Consider the following 16,290-nt stretch of genomic DNA (forward strand, 5'->3'; position numbering starts at 1 on the left):
CCCTCTTTAATGATTCAAAAGACAACACCCTCAAAGTAGTCAACACTTCCGAATTTCAAAAATCTCGGGAGAAAAGTAAGGTCGGACCTTGATTTTAACTGCTGCTGTATTTAATTCCGAAAACTGCGATTTCACATAAACCCATACTTTACTTTGAACACTGCTCCACTAGAGCACAGAACAAAACCGGTCTAAAACAAACTAACACCGCGGACATGATCGGTATAATAGACCAAAAATTTTAAATGCAATAAATAAAAACAATAACATGCAAGTAAACAACACATGAAACGACACGTGGAAGTGAGCATGGCAAAGGTCGAAGTGGAAACAGGGAAGTAGTTGAAGGGGTATAGCATCTATAAACCAGCTTCAATGGCTTTGGCAAGACCGCGATTGGACCAATTTGCGACGAACACCTCGACGCGGTGGTAGAATGCTTTCAGAGCTTCTGTAAAAGTTGTTATGAGTTGCTCCCGAGATTCAATATTCTGCATCAATTTGCATAATTTGAAAATTTTGAAAAAAATTGACTAATTAATTTGAATAATTTGAAAAAAGGCTGCCTGATAATTTGAACTCCTCTCTATTTCTAGATGTTTGAGAGGCAGTCACTAGCAAATTAAAAAAGCAGAATATTCTACTCTAATCAATCTTAAACTCTGATGCATGCATTCGTCAAAAGATTCTCCAAGTTCATCAAAAGAAAACAATATCGCATCTGTCCATACGTAATCAGTGATAACTTCGGACTAACAACAGTAAAAAGAATGTTAACCAGTAGTTGCAATAGCTTAACCGATGGATAAAAAGACAACAATAAAAAAAAACTCTTTAAAAACAAAAAAGCAAACTAGGTTCGAAAACAACGTAGGTATTTTCTAAAAGATGCAAGACACGGAGAAACAAAGAAATCGTTAGCCTGCTCAAAGGAAATTTGTGTAGCAATTGGAACTTCCGAGTAGCTTGCAATGTCTTAAATCGATATGCCTTTTAAATCCGGAAAAGTTTGTTTTCCCGTTACGGGACCAAATCATAACAACGTCAACTCAGTTGTTTTCGTGGATTATGTTCAACCCTGTGCTAGTGAATATAAAATCTCACAAACTAAAATGTAAAATAAAATAGAATAAATAAGAAAATAAAATACAAACTAGATAAACACAAAAACTCATATAAAAAATGCACAGAAACAAAAAATAAATGATAAAAGCTCTACCTGCTGTCAAATTGAATATATCCTTTGCTATTTCGAAGAGCACACCAACAGCAACCTCAACTGTATCTACAACTCCTTCCAGCTGTGCACGACCACTCCTCTCCCACCACTGTTGAATAACTTTCCACTGTAAAAGATCCAATTGTAAGAAAAGAAAGAAAAGTAAAGAAAAATTAGGGGACAAAGTAGACAAAGACACTGAAAATATTTTATTCTACACCAGAAAAAATAAATAGAAAAGTTTCAAAAGAAACAAAAAGAGAAAAAAATGCACTACCTTTGCTTCCAAGAACCGTGCCGTTTTTAAAGAGATGTCAACAACAAATCCATGTACCTTATGGTAATATCTGAAACATCTTTCTTTTGGAATACCACTTAATATCTTCGCAAAGTCTCTTGAGATCGCTTTTCTCTCTGTTGCTTATCCAACTATAACCAAGGAAGTGAATAAAAAATAAAATAATAAATCATTTTGTGAAAATTTGAGATTCCTGAAAGAAATTTTGAGGTAGTTAAAATAAATGTTTCGTTCAAGATTCAATAAACAAAAATCTTGGATCTAGAAGCCATATAACGTTCCCGCAGTAAAAAAAGGCACTGGCGCTAAGCTCCCCTACCACTAAGCAGAATTACTTTCATTTTAGAAATTAAAACTCCTTTTCCAGAAAGAGTCCGCATGAAGCCAAACGTTAGCAAGCAAATGGATGATATAGAGAGGCAAGAAGTGAGACAAAGAGACTGAATTTATGAAATCACGGAACGACAAGCAGAGTAAACAGAAAGTGAAAACGCCACCTGTCAACAGTGATTCCAATATCAGATTTGATAAATTCACGGTAGAATCCATTCCATTTTTGCTCGATTGCGCTCAGACCTGGTTGTATCCTACCATAGTAGCTGCTAAAAACAACACCATATGTGTTCCGAACATTGGTCGAGAACTGTGGAGATGGGCTCTTGAACTCGGACAGCTTCGTTAAATCGGCACAAAGCGGCTGTAAACAAAGATGGAAAGAATAAAAAAAAAGCCACTTGAGAATACACTAACCTTGCTACCCTTAATATGTTTAGCGCCATCAGCACAATTTAGGAGAATCGTAGCAGTAGCGGCAAGCGCAGCAAAAATTCCGAATGTGAGACCGAATTTAAAGAGAAACCGAATCACTAAAATAATAGAAATATAGCAGAATACTTTAGTTCAAAAAATTGTCAAACAGAGTCTCTAAGGATTGGTATGGATGGAAAAGGCAAAAATACAAACTTCTGACTAGGAACCCTCGTTGAGTCTTGACCGTTTTAGTCACCTCCTTTTCTCTTCTCGGTTCCTTTTGCGAGAATTTTGGCTTATTGTTCGCGTGCGAAACTTCTGGAAGAAGAATATTAGAGTAATAGAATGTATAACTGAACATTCATCCAATATTTTCAAAACTGTGAAAAAGAAACTATGAAATTGCACACTGAGTTGAACTAATCTCTCATTAGATTCTACAAACTAATCAATAGCAGAACGACATATAGGATGACCATATAAGACAGAACTTTAGTAAAACAAACTCTACACAAAATTAAAATTGACCTTCTCAATACGTATTTACTAGGAAACAAAATAGTTATCAAGCAAAATTCTTGAGGAAAAGATCTGCAGAGATGTTTTCAAGGAACTCACTTTGTCTTGTCATGCTCAAAGTTCGCTTAGAAGCCTGTTACTTTGAAGAACGCAACAAAAAGTGCCAACTGCGCCTGTTCGACGACGGATCGCGGGCAGTTTACCATCAATCACAGCCCGAATGACCCATCTCTTTATCGCAATATACGCGCAAATAGATAACGGTCACTGCGCATAACATTAGAAGAGCGTTATGCAGTATGACTAAAGGCAGCATATGACGGAATTGACGTCGTTCGGGTTTCTGTGGAAGATTATAGATCTCGGGTTGTAGATTACAAGTATGCGTATGGCCACGCTCAAATTCAGATCTCTGACCCTCAAAACTCTCAAACGTAATCTGCAGCCCGAACTCTGTACTGTAACACATAGACTACAACAATTTCTCAATATGCTACTTGAAGATAGATCTAACCATAGTAATCAAAGGCATCAACAAAGTACCACGCAAACAAAAATAAAAGCAATTCTTCTGTTATTTGTTCTAATCCCACGTGTGCTTCAACCCCATTACACTGGAAAAGCATAAGACTCCATTACTCATCAACTAGGAGAAAGCGATATCCGAAAAAAAAAACGAAATAAATTTTCCATTGAGAAGTAATTAGAAAAATAAGAATCAAGAAGCTCCGACAAACTGAATATCAAGTGCGGTACGTTAGGAAAGTAGTGCAACAAAGAGAGAGGCCACAATGCCTCGCGTTAGAAATCCACCTTTAAAAAGATGGATCAAAGAAAAATAACGAAGTTTCAACTTGAAACAAAATTTTAACGAAAAAAAGAGTCATTTTGAGGATAAAAATGATGAATGGCTAGGGATTAAAGCGTTGTGGATAGAACCTTCCGTTTCAAAACGAGACTGTCAGACATAAAATTGATCCTATGAGTTGAATAAGACGAAAGCACGAAAAGAAATTTACATTGAATGTATCAGAAATGAAGGAAATTTTAAATTCCGTACCATTGTGCTTGACAACACCAGGGTGCTCTTCTTTTTTGTTGTGGTGTTTCTTCTTGTTCTTGTGAGTAGGTTCCTTGGCTTCTCTTACTTCATGGATCTTTTCGTTCACTTTCTGTTGTTTCAGCATCTGCATAGAATAATCAAATCAGGCATATTAGATAAAGACACAAGTTTTAGGCCTATATCATGGCAGCGAGCTAATGCAAAAGAGCAATCCGGATGGAAGTGGGATTCTAGTGAGGATACGCACTATGTTCTGGGAAATCAATACGTTAACCACCGCTGTGTACTCGGCACTAATAGCTCGACAACTTTCCGTTCCTCCTTTATAGCATACATAAACTATGATGCTTCTACATACATAAGTAACAATGACTCTTAGTTAGTTCTTTTGAAGCAAACTTTTATCCACGAACCTGGTTTTCGTGAGCTTTTGACAACTCTTTCATGTAAGCAACAACGTTAACAGCAGCTTGTCGACACTCCTTTTCGCTTCCACAATTGCCGGTTACCTATTATGGTTAGGGTGGTATCGAACAAAATCATCTTTGAATAAAGCTCTTAATAATCGAAGTTGCAGTTTATGGACTGCACTTTAATGCAATAAAAGTCCCGTTTTAGTCGCAATTTTTTGAAATCGATAGAAAAGACTAGTATATCTGTTAATGTCCAATAGAATGACGAGAAAGTGCGAAATAAACACTCAAACTACCTTGAGCAATTCCGGGACCAGAGGGTTTTTCTTCAGATCAAGCCACTTCAATGCGTTGAGGTTAGAAAATGAGAGAGGTAACTCCTAAAAATGTATGTATGTACAAAAAAAAAAGTTCGTGAAGAGAAGTGATCGTGCCAGATTGAGCAGAAAAGTACTAAGAAAGATTCGGAGTAGAACAGATAACACAACGCCGGGCAACACATCTTCTGGGCCCTTCAAAGCTTACTACTTCATAGAAGAAAAAGGAAGTAGGAGAAACACACCTCGATTTGGTTATTGTAGAGATCAAGATGTTCCAGATGAATAAGACTTCCGATATTGTCGGGAAGATGTTCAATCAAATTGCTGCCCAACTCCAGCCTGTAATGCAGAGATTTGGCTTTAATGGATATAAATCGACTTTTTTCTGGAAGACCAGCTGAACAACTGGTTCGGCCGCGTCGGATTGAACGCAAACGACGAAGAAATGTATTTCATACCACTGACTACCAGTAGAAGTATGTAACAGATTTTCCTAACTGAAAGTTAGAAAAAAAACTAGAAAAACTGTAATACAATTACCTCACAAGTCGAGTCATTGCACATAGCGAATAAGGCAAGAATGTAATTTTGTTTGACCCGAGATCGATATGAGTCAAACGTGGGACCTAAATTTCAAAAAAAAGATCAGTGAGTTGAAAACCACAACGATAGACATATCAACATTTTTTTTTTAATTTGCTAAAGACTAGCATGGAATATTCACCAATTGTCGTGGCCCATTGAAAATAACCAGAATTTTCTCCGTTCTTTTGTTTCCCTTTCCATAACCTCACCCAAGTGCTTACATACCCTTACATAACTTCTCTAACTTGTGTTGGAAAAGAAACAGTACACGTCCCTAATACCGTGTCAGTGGGTGTGTGCACTCGTGCTTTATCATGTAACGAAAAATAATAATAAAACAAATGATTGATGTTTTAAATCTAGCTGAGTGTTGCTGTGTTGAGTGTAGCTTAGGCAGGGACAACTATTACAAGTGTTCGTGTGTTAAAACGTACAGTACCTGCGGCAATGATTTAGGAACTGAGGTCAATCCTCGAGCAGATAAGTCGATTTCATTGTCGTCGGCGAGATCCTTCAACTCTTTCAATGTGATTTCTGTCATCTAAAGAGGACTATGAATCTCTCAATGCCTCCAAAATAGGCAACTTAAATCCTTCGTTATTATTCAATGGAAGAGATGTAGATGAACGATGTGAAACACCAGTTGATGCAAATGATCACACGCAAATAAAAGTTTTATTTGAATACCACTAGAAGCACCAGTCGACACGTGTACAAATGATAGGAGCATATTCAAAAGAAGAACTTCCATTCGCAAACGAATAAGTTATTAACAGGGTAAGTGATATGGGCAACAAGTTCTGCTAACAATAAGTGAATAACAGCACAATCAACGACTAGAGTTCAGTTTTGGACGTACTTTTATTTTTCTTCGCCATCTTTTTCTGCTTTTCTTCGTTTCGCTTTTGCTGTTCTTTACGTGCAAGTTCATTCAGCCGGTTCTTGGCCTGTTCTTTATCGTAAGGATTTACGAACCTAAAACATGAGCAAATATTAGAAGAAAAAAAAACATATATCATACCAAAGAAAGATACTACTTTTCGGATCTGGGAATAATTTCCTGTTGTTGTGCCATCAAATCCAGAACTTTATATGTTGCACTGTCACAGAGACCTGAAACAGGCTTTATCAAGATCTAGTAGAACCCAAAGAAAAAGGAGGAAGCAAATTACCGCTTTCTTTTGCATAGTTGTAAGCCCATACGACCACTGTTCGGAGTTTACGATTTTTGTGCATCACTTTCTCTAGAAACGGGAGCCTTACAGATAGGTCAGCAAAAAAGGCGATGTTTTCAAGAACCTGAAACAAGGATACAACAGATAAGGGGACTAAGGAGACAAAAACTCCATCAATCCTATTGGAATTATTCGGGAGACACCTAAAAACCGTCCTACCTTTGACAAAGCATTTTTCAATGTTTCGCTGTTATGGGGAAATGGGTCGGTGCTTCGATGACCGATTCGCTCCAGGGTTTCACGATTTTGTTCCAATATTAGCTTCACATTTTTGACCACCTACACAAAACAATACATAAATCGAGGAAATCAAATAAAACGGGGAACAACACACTTCTTCAACATAATGCCTTCTTTTCGACTCTTCGATGTTAACGATCGATTCGATTGCTCCAATCTGATCTCTTCGTTTCGACTTGAAAATCTCAGTATCTGTGTAATATTCCCCTCATACACGGAAATATAAGGAAAATGAGCAAGAAACAAAGTAAGAAAATAAGATATCATGCAGGAAAAGCGAAATTCTACGACGAAACAGTGATTCTACTCCAAAAATCACGCATGCAGCAGCTTTTCTTCTAAGGATCTTTCATTCTAGAACTTTTAACATTTCCTAAAGTGCTAAATTGTCTCTGAAAAAAAAACTTACATGATTTTTGATAGTGATCAGGTTCTTCGTGTTTCTGGGTCAAAATCTGCCCCTTCTCCGTTTTATCCACCTGTCGGTCGCGGTTGTGGTCAATTTTTGCGTCCGCATGACACAGTAAGCATGCGAGCGCTACCAGAAGAGGAATGAATGTCATTCGAAAACGATCAATACGGGCAATCACACAGCGGAAGGAAACGCCGCCAACAGTGGAACGCACGAAAAACCGAGCCCATGTTTACCGAACTCATCGTGGGAACGCATGTCGATGGCGTGTGAATTGGTAACTTTCACGGTGAGCGAGGGACTGAAGCAGATAGCAGCATAAAAAAAGTGAAACAACAAGAAACTAGAACATTAAAGTAGCCATAACTACAAATCCGCTTGTAAAAACAAAATAAACCATGTAAACACGCATTCAAGTCGAAATTTTAAAGTCGTTGGTGCATTTGCACCATCTAACTGAAGTAGGCGATTTAATCCTGAATCCACACACAATATGATCTATTCAACCGGGTAACCGCTTTATATCGGCTAAATGCTTTTCGGGTGGATACACTGGTATTTCATAAAAATTAGCTCGCGAATAAACTCACAAAGCAACACGAAATACATATGCACCCGTGTCATAGTCGGGTGAAAGCGACCTGACACTTGGTGCAGTTGCGTAGGCGGCTGCGGTCGGGGTGAGACCATAACTCGTCCCTGCAGTCCGGCTGCACCAAGATCTTGCCTCGATCTCATTATCCACTTCTACCGCGTCAATCCGAGTTGCCTAGGCTCCTGTAACGAAGTTACGCACCCAGTTTGCGTAGTTAACGAGAACGTATCACGAAATTGAAGTAGTGGAGGAACACCGGCTAATAACCACGGAAAACATAGGTTTCCGCGGTTTAGATTAGTAATATGAGCATGGTCCGCTCAATTTCTCTTAGTCGTCCTGAAAAACGGCGTGGGAAACGGCTTTTATTCCTACGAACTTAGAACTTACTCAGCAGTCACTCCCATGTACACGTTCTGGCTCCTTCAGCTGCCTATTCATTGATTTTACCTAAATAGGCTGGTGAGAAGGACTCATTGATCTTCAACCACTCGCTCGTGGACACAGCACGTACACAATGGTGAAGCGTTTCCACGCACATCGTAGGAACAAACGTAGGACGTAAAAAACGTAGGAACAAGAGCCGTTTCCCACGCCGTTGTTCAGGACGACTAGGAGGGATTGAGTGCGGCTACGTCCATTGTCGTGGTCTACACCTTTAACTCTATGTTTTCCATTAGAGGTCTTTCTGGAAGCCGCCTTTTTTCTACGACGGCTTGCATTTCAACGCGTCACATCAGCAAGCGAGCCTCCGAGGATAATGAGGTCTCCTCTTCCGGCCTATTCAAGTGAAACTAATGAATAGACTGCTGAGGGGAACGGAACATGGACGTAGAGGCGCGTTTTTAACGGACCTCCACGTACATGGACCTGTAACGCAACGGAACTAAAGCGATTCCCAGGTCCTTTCTTAAAACGATCACTAAGAGATGAGCTGAACCACGTGGCTCCCGCAATTTACGACCCCGAATAGAGGCTTTCCATGGGAAATCGATACCACGTCAGATTCATGGTATTCTGCCTTGATAGCAACCAAATAATTCTAGATAGAATTATTGGGGAAAGAACAGGTCGACGGTTTCACTTCCGTCGGATTCACAACCGAGGATAAATGGTACGTGCCCTGGAGCTGTTTGGTGTCGATTTAAAGGCATCACCCCACGAATCTGGGGTGGTACAGATTTCCGGTGGAGAGTCCCTATACGGGGTCGTAGATCATGGAGAGGAAGGTGATTCCGTCCATTTCTTCTTAATTAGCGTAAAAACGGCCTGGAAGAGGCGGCGCCGCACAAGGCTGGCACGCTGCAGTCAAACTCCTTGCAGAAAATAGTGCGCCAGAACGCCTGAAGCCGTATCTTTCGGGCCGTTTTTTACGGCAATTAGGAAGAAATGGACGGAATCACCCTCCTCTCCATAGTCTCCCATCCCGTATACGAATACTCCACCTGGAATCCGTACCACCTCAGATTCGTGGAGTGATGCCTTTAAACCTTAGGATTTCCTGCTTGACCGTATGTCCGTAGAGGAGAGGCCGAAGTTCAAGCTGTCTGATGAATTTCAATCCTGCTGAAGTGTTACAAATGTTCGGATCCACTAACGCCTACTAATTTTTGATCTATTAAACTCAATGGAGTGCTAAACTGAGCGTTAATGAATGTTCAAATGAGTAAGTGAAAGAAATCCAGTAAGGGACAGAGAAAAATTGAATAGAGAACGAAACAGTTGAAAAAAATAAAGAGGACGGATGAGAAGAAGATGAATGAGGAGAACTGACTAATTCCGTACGATTATAAGAGATCCTGAATAGCTTGGCATCAAAATAAGTAGATATGTGAAGGAGGGATGTCTGCCTGGGAGCTTCGCAAGTTTTGAGAAGGTGAGCCACGACGTTTATGGGCGACCCATTTACATCAGTTGCCAAACGCCTCTTTCCGTCCCCGGATAAAAGTTCAAAACCAGTAGACGCAGAGAGTTGAATCGGGGTGCAAAATGGAATCGCTGAACATTTTAGGCGTGCTCAAACAAGAAAGGAGTGAAGAAGTGCTACTCTTACCTAGAATGTCAAACCAATTGCTTAGAGTCAAGCAACATCTGGAACCTTCAAAATTTATGGAAGCAATACTTAAATACTACGGCATCAATCGAATGAGCGTGCTCGTTTTGCTTTCGTTTCTTCTTTAGCTTAGGTTAGGTAACAAATCAGAGTTAAACATCCAAGGGTCAGAACTGCGGAATGCTGGCATACTTACCCTACAAATAGAGGTAAACGTGGGTGCTATCTAACCCCTAGGTAATAGATAAATGAGAAGAAAATCACAGAAGAGAATACGGAGTGCCAATCAATCCGCTTGGGATGCGCCAACACGTTCACTTCAACTTAGAATCGTATGATGTTTACGAGCGTGTGTCTACACTATCGGGGAATAAATATCAAGTCAACGGTTCTATCCTACCAGACAAGTGTGGTACCAATTCATCGACGTCGGTGAGAAGTAAGGTGTGGAAGCGGCGCAATGGAGCATAGCGGTCGTGTAAAGGTCCCCGCTACCGCCACTGCAGTTCGCCATAGTCCCACCTTGATTCCAATCGCCGTCTCCACCCTTCAAGAAACAGAAGAAAGTGCCGTTACCACAGAAACCTCTTTTCATAGGCGAATTCTGAGTGTTATGTGGAAAGGACTTCCTTCAACACGGTTAAAAGAAGGTGAGTGACTCGAGGTTCTAGTTGCGATAGTTTCCGAGACATTGTCAGTTACTCGAAAAGTGGAACTTACAGGAGAAAATGCTGGGATTCAGAAAAGGTTTGTGAGTTTATCACTTAATCCAGGGAAGTTCGTGGAAGTTTATGATTGAAAATGATGAGATGTTTTGAAGAGAAGAAGTATATGTTCTTCGAGTTGACTAGAAAAGCATATGCAGATCTAGTCCACTCAAAACGACTTTAAGCTTGATGCAGTTGCACAAGCGTCAGCGTTCGATGAAGCGCGATGGAGGTAGTGGTTCCGATCGAACTGGGACCCTTTCTAGCTCCACTCATCGCTGCAATCCAAGTGAAGCCAGCGATGATCCCATCCGCTAACTCCACTACGCCGCTTACGCATCTGCTTACGTAACTGCGGCGAGTTTCAGATCGTTTAGACCCGATAACAGGAGGCAGTGCCATCTAACAGTTAAATCGGAAATATATTGTACAAGGTCTTTGCTTTCTTTTCAATACAGTTGCGTAATAAAATCCAAATGCTCATTGTCCAATCCTATAATCCAAATTCTATAACTGATCTGTCTAAGTAACCAGTATTTACTGCACAGCAATTTAATTTTTTCTCGCAGTTTACGGACACAAAGTTTTGAAGGCAGCATACCACGAATCTTACGTGGTGAGGGAACCTGAGGTAAGAGCTAGCGATGAGATTGTGGATTCTTCGACCCGGTGTGGTTCTGCTCATCTCTCCCTAATCGTCGCAAGAAGGACGTGGAAAGGACAGTTTGTTTTTAACGACGATTTCAGTTGCTACGCGCCACCGTTGTGCAGGCGTCGCATCCAAGTGCAATTGGTCGAAGGCCTGTGATGTCTTCTCACCAGCCACTTCAAGTAAAAAAAGGAATGGGGTGCAGAGGGGACTGGAACGTGTACATAAAGGCTCGTTCTAAGGTGCCTCATAGCAACTAAGGCGGTTCCCACGTCGTTTTTCACGACGACTAATGACACATGAGCGGAACCACCCCGGATCCCTCAATCTGCAACCTCGTCTCTAGTTACTTAGATACGTAGATGGCCCGTCTTCACTGGAAGTGCGGGCCCCAGCATCTCTTCCACTCGTTTCGTTCCCTCGCCATTGTCATCCAAGATGTTCTCAAGCTTCGTGAGTGACGTTGACGAGGTCCTTGAGCCGTATCCAGCTGAGCTCTCAGCTGGTCCATCCGTGCAGCGAACACGTCACCCCATCTCGTTGGCGGTCTCCCTCGGGGACGTTTAGCGTCCCTTGGGATCCACTCTAGCGTTCTTTTAGTCCATCTACCGTCGATTCTTCGCATGATGTGACTGGCCCATCTATGTTTTGCTTTCGATACATATTCCGCTGGGTCGCGAAGACGGGACATTCCTCTTATGTCGGAGCTACGAAGACCGGCTAGGTGTTGTGTACGCCGGTTAAACTTCAGCAGACACTTCTCAAGGGCTCCGTGAGTAGTAAGTAGCTTCCTAGACGTGGCCGCGGTGTCTGCCCACGTCTCCGCTGCGTAACAGAGCGCTGGAAGGACTGTCGACTCGAACAGATGGGCACGAAGATCCTGGTCCCTCAGTTGGTCCGTAGCTTCCCTGACGGCTGCGAATGCTGCCCATGCTGCTCTCATTCTTCTATTCAGTTCTTCCTTCAAGTCGTTTTCCATGTTCATAGAACGTCCGAGGTATACGTATGACGAAGTTTCCACGATTATGGAGCCTTTAAGTTGTACTCCTCCGTCCTCGCAGTAGGCATTCTTCATGAACTGTGTCTTCTTTCTGATTATTCGTAGTCCAATTCTCTTCCCTGCTTCGTTCAATTCGTTGAGCATCGTTTCTGCTTCGCTGGTACTGCTCGAAAAGAGAACGATGTCGTCCGCGAAACGAAGGTTCGAGAGAAATCTTCCATCAACACGTATACCCCTTTCTTCTCAGGTAAGTGATTTCATTATCCATTGCAATGCAGCCGTAAACAGCTTTGGCGATACAGTATCGCCTTGTCGTTCCCCCTTTCCAATGAAGGGTGAGTATGGTGAGAGGGCGGTGGAAAAGCTGTATCATAGTCGTGCATCGATCGTAGCAATTGGCTAATGTCTTCACATACGACGCGTCCACACCTTGATCGACCAGCGCTGACAGTATTGCATTCGTTTCTACGCTGTCAAAGGCTTTCTCATAGTCGACGAAGGTTAGAACAAGGGGCAGGCGGTATTCCCGGCAAACCTCTATGACCCTCGAAACTGGATGTGGTCCAAGCAGCTGAACCCCTGGCGGAATCCAGCTTGTTCTTGAGGCTGGGCTTCATCCAGCGTCCTAGATATGCGAGTGAGGATGATCTTGGTGAATACTTTGTACAACACGCTCAGCAAGCATATCAGACGGTAGTTCCGAAGGTCCTCTCGGTCACCTTTCTTAAGGATAAGAACGGTTCGCGAGGTCTTCTACTGGTCTGGGATCCTTTCTTTCTGAAGGTAAGATGTCATGTGCGCTGCTAAGATTACATGAAGCGGGTGGCCACCAGCACGAAGAAAGTCTGCTGATATAAAATCAGGTCCGGGGGTTGTGCCAGGTTTCTTGCTCTTGATAGCGATTCGTACTTCCGAAGGGAGAATCCGTGGTGGAGCTTCGCCAGTGGGGATGATTGGGCTTGACACAGGAGTTGATGAACGGAAAAGGTTCGAGTAGAACCTCTCCGTAATGATTTCCATCTACTTACAACCCGTCTCTAGTTTTTCCCACGAATTCCCTCATCTTATCAGATTCGTGGTATGCTAATCTTAAGTCTAACACAAATCATCAACAAAAGAGCACAGATGCAGCGAATCACCAAACTGATGATATTGGGGTCTCTGCGGACGAATGTAGTGTTACGGATGTAGATTGAGAATATTAGCGTGGCTCCGCTCAATTCCTCCTAAAGGCATCACCCCAGAGGTGTTCGTGGGATGATGCCTTTGATCGTCCTGAAAAAAGGCGTACATAGGAACATTTTTAGTTCTTACGGGGTACGTCGGAACGAGCTTTCTTCATTCTCCGGTTTCCTTAGCAGGCTGTTCATTGTCTTTACTCGAATAGGTTGTTGAGGAGAACTCATCGATTTTCGATCGATCGCTCGCAGTTGGCATATGTGCAGGGATGGCGGGTTCCAACGGACCTTCTCGGAACTAGGGCCGTCTTCAGGAGGGGAGGAGTCGAACAGGACAACACTCATACTTGTAGTAAACGCCCGAAATCTATCTCTGCTCACAGCGTATCCAACGTCGTTAGTTTCGCGCCTTTATAAATGAGCTACCGCTTTGCCTCTTCGAATTCTGCAGCCGCTTACGCAACTGCACCGATCTTCAGGTCGCTTTGACCCAACTATACGCTCGCGAGCACCGTTTTGGACGTAACCTGTATTGCGCGTACCATAGATGAAAACTTCTGTAAACGGAGTGCACATACAAAACCAATTGGTTGGTTTACACAGATGCTGCGCACGGCGACAAAAAAAAACATACCTACACGGTCATCGATCGAGGAAAGTGAATTTGCAGAGGAATGATTCATCCTTGAGATAACAGTGAAGAATCCAAAAAAGCATTTACAGTACCCATTCTCTAAGGCGAGCATCTCGAGAATCGTAGTGTTGTATGTTTTCAAATCGCAACAACTCTCCACTTTTGTCTTATTTTTAGCTTTTGTACAGATTTTTCTATTTGCAAAAAACTGATGTCTCACGCCATAGAACCTAAGAATCCAACTGCAACAGCAGCATTTATCGGCACCAGTGATTTGGAGATAATACAGTAGTATAAGTTTTGACAATTTTATCCAAACTGGGCAGAAAATACGAATTCTAGAGAGGCCGGTTCTGCTTAGGCTTAATAAGTCGGTAGTCGCTGAATGTTTGTTGGCAGTGTGTCGTCGTTGTATAATACATTCACCAACGCATCGATATTATTGAATTTAGGACATTTATGCAGAGTTTGTTTACTATTTTCATTCGACCATTGCAGCGGAGCATCTTCTTCTGAATTCATCTCTTCATCTCCTAAAGGTACGAAAATACCATCGCATTCCTTTCACCTTTTTTATTTTATTGAAACTAGAACTGCACAGAAACCTACCATTTCATATGGTTGCGTTCTACAATTTTCCAATGTTCTCATGAAATGTAGCGGTTTGAGTCCCTGAACACTTTTTCAACTACAAAACAAACACACATTAAGTCGAGTTAAAATTATTTTCTTTTGGCGGATATCTGACCCCATTTGGCTATTTCCTGAAGATTATGCCGGTTTTTCGATGGATTTCAAAAAGAGGAATTTAATTATGTGCAAGTTATTCTTAAATTCCCATCTTATGACAAGTTTAACATTGACCCCAATGATCGCAAAAGGACCGTGGTATAAAATAAGCTTAGCGGATTTGGTTTTTCTGGTGGCTTAACTTCTTGTATCCTAGAGCATCCTTATCCCAGAGTCATAGCGCGGCATACAACGCTCTGCCCACTCATTCCGTCGTTCCATTCATTGACACCTTCCTCTGTTCGCATTACATATTTATACAATATATAAAATAAATAATTCCACTGAACTACCGTTTGGATTCGTTCGAAATACGGTATTAAAAAACCCCTTGGTCTCTAGCGCCCACTCTGTAAAGGTAAGAGCGCGTGATAGTAGCCGAGTGCGCGGCCCCCTTCGGTTTTTCAGTGTTCATGGATAGCAATCCTAAGATAGATACATGAACCCTATTGTTTGACCGTTATCGTTTTTGAGAAATATTCCCTTGATGTGTTCATACCACACCAAAAATCATCCGATCTTAATGATGACTCAAGAATTTTCATCTTACAGTGATGAACTCATTCCTTTCATTTTGTGGACAGATCCATTGAATTCCCGTTGAGCTTTTTCCCCTATTTCAAAACTTTTGAATATTTATAAGTGGTATTTTTAGATGTGGCAAACAGCTGTATGTAATCATTGTGTATGGCTACATTTTTACGGATCTTTCCGTAAAAAAGAAAGGAAAGGAAGAGAAAAAGTGCTGAGAAATTGAATTTTTGTGGGTGTGCTTGTCTCGCGAAACATATCAATTGAAAATAGGGGACTTGGAGAAGTAGTTACGACTTTTGCGCTTAACTCCTGCTTTCACAAGAAAAAATTGAGAGAAAAACTCAATAATGCAGATTTTTTCGCTATTCTCCAATTAGAAGAATAGAATAATTGACAACGATAAATAATTAATGATTTTAAAAAAATAAAAAAAAGAAGCGCTAGAATTAAGCCGCAGATTCTGCCATGACTGTAGAGTAGAGATCAACTGAATTCTTCTGATTGATTCAGATGAAACCGACCACGCGATGGCCAGCGCTCATCCACGCCACGATGGTGCGACTGATAGGCGTGCGCCGCTCACGCCGCATGTCCTGTCCTCCGTGTCCCCGTGTCCGAAAGACCTTGTTCGCCGAGACAAATCTCGCTGGGTCATACAGTCTCCGCGCTCACCTCGTTAGCATCGATTTGAACTCACACCTACGCTCGCTCTCACATCCGTGTGATACCCAGAAATTTCGCCCCAGCCGATTAACCTCCCCACCATTTCCTGAAACTCTGCCGAACTCCCACGACGAGGAATGATGGAGGGAAACAATCTTGTTGACTGGTAATAAATCCATGCAAAGTTCCCATCGGACACCCCCGGTGACTCACGGCATCCATTCAGGCCAACGACCATCGCGGCCGGGTGCCGTCGTCGTTGAAAACTCTCCGCGATAAACTATTCTTCAGCCTTTTTATTGCCTTCAAACCGGCGTATTTTCAGTGCGAACGAAGAAGAAAATCACAACATGTTCGTTGATTGATTCGTTCTGTAATAGCGATGGTTACAATATTTCTTCAGAAAAAAGGGTCTATAATTCTGAATATTTGCA

The 16,290-nt window shown here is 41.8% G+C and overlaps 3 protein-coding genes across 5 annotated transcripts; all 3 read right to left on the bottom strand.

Annotated features, from left to right (window-relative positions):
- Window positions 1–359: 359 nt before the first annotated feature.
- On the bottom strand, window positions 360–7,205 carry RB195_011150 (uncharacterized protein; the record flags this gene model as incomplete). 3 transcript variants are annotated; one of them, XM_064192453.1, is made up of 18 exons in its annotated part: window positions 360–451; window positions 1,220–1,346; window positions 1,497–1,566; window positions 2,015–2,214; window positions 2,268–2,383; window positions 2,481–2,585; window positions 3,847–3,973; window positions 4,263–4,358; window positions 4,559–4,642; window positions 4,825–4,921; window positions 5,123–5,208; window positions 5,607–5,701; window positions 6,027–6,142; window positions 6,205–6,280; window positions 6,340–6,466; window positions 6,562–6,681; window positions 6,737–6,834; window positions 7,052–7,205. In XM_064192453.1, the coding sequence occupies 18 exons, from the start codon at window positions 7,203–7,205 to the stop codon at window positions 360–362; spliced, it is 1,986 nt and encodes a 661-aa protein (XP_064050035.1). The 3 variants fall into 3 exon arrangements, with proteins under 3 accessions (XP_064050035.1, XP_064050036.1, XP_013301351.2); XM_064192452.1 differs by lacking the exons at window positions 6,027–6,142; window positions 6,205–6,280; window positions 6,340–6,466; ... (1 more) ...; window positions 6,737–6,834; window positions 7,052–7,205 and having other exon boundaries at window positions 5,607–5,708; XM_013445897.2 differs by lacking the exons at window positions 360–451; window positions 1,220–1,346; window positions 1,497–1,566; ... (7 more) ...; window positions 5,123–5,208; window positions 5,607–5,701 and having other exon boundaries at window positions 6,004–6,142.
- Window positions 7,206–11,431: 4,226 nt separating this feature from the next.
- RB195_011151 (uncharacterized protein) lies at window positions 11,432–12,202 on the bottom strand (the record flags this gene model as incomplete). Its single annotated transcript, XM_064192454.1, has 1 exon — window positions 11,432–12,202. The coding sequence occupies one exon, from the start codon at window positions 12,200–12,202 to the stop codon at window positions 11,432–11,434; it is 771 nt and encodes a 256-aa protein (XP_064050037.1).
- Window positions 12,203–12,811: 609 nt separating this feature from the next.
- RB195_011152 (uncharacterized protein) lies at window positions 12,812–13,078 on the bottom strand (the record flags this gene model as incomplete). The annotated part of the gene is made up of 1 exon (XM_064192455.1): window positions 12,812–13,078. The coding sequence occupies one exon, from the start codon at window positions 13,076–13,078 to the stop codon at window positions 12,812–12,814; it is 267 nt and encodes an 88-aa protein (XP_064050038.1).
- Between the last annotated feature and the right edge of the window lie 3,212 nt (window positions 13,079–16,290).

Source organism: Necator americanus, chromosome III (assembly GCF_031761385.1).
Source record: "Necator americanus strain Aroian chromosome III, whole genome shotgun sequence".
In the NCBI taxonomy this organism is placed as follows: domain Eukaryota; kingdom Metazoa; phylum Nematoda; class Chromadorea; order Rhabditida; family Ancylostomatidae; genus Necator; species Necator americanus.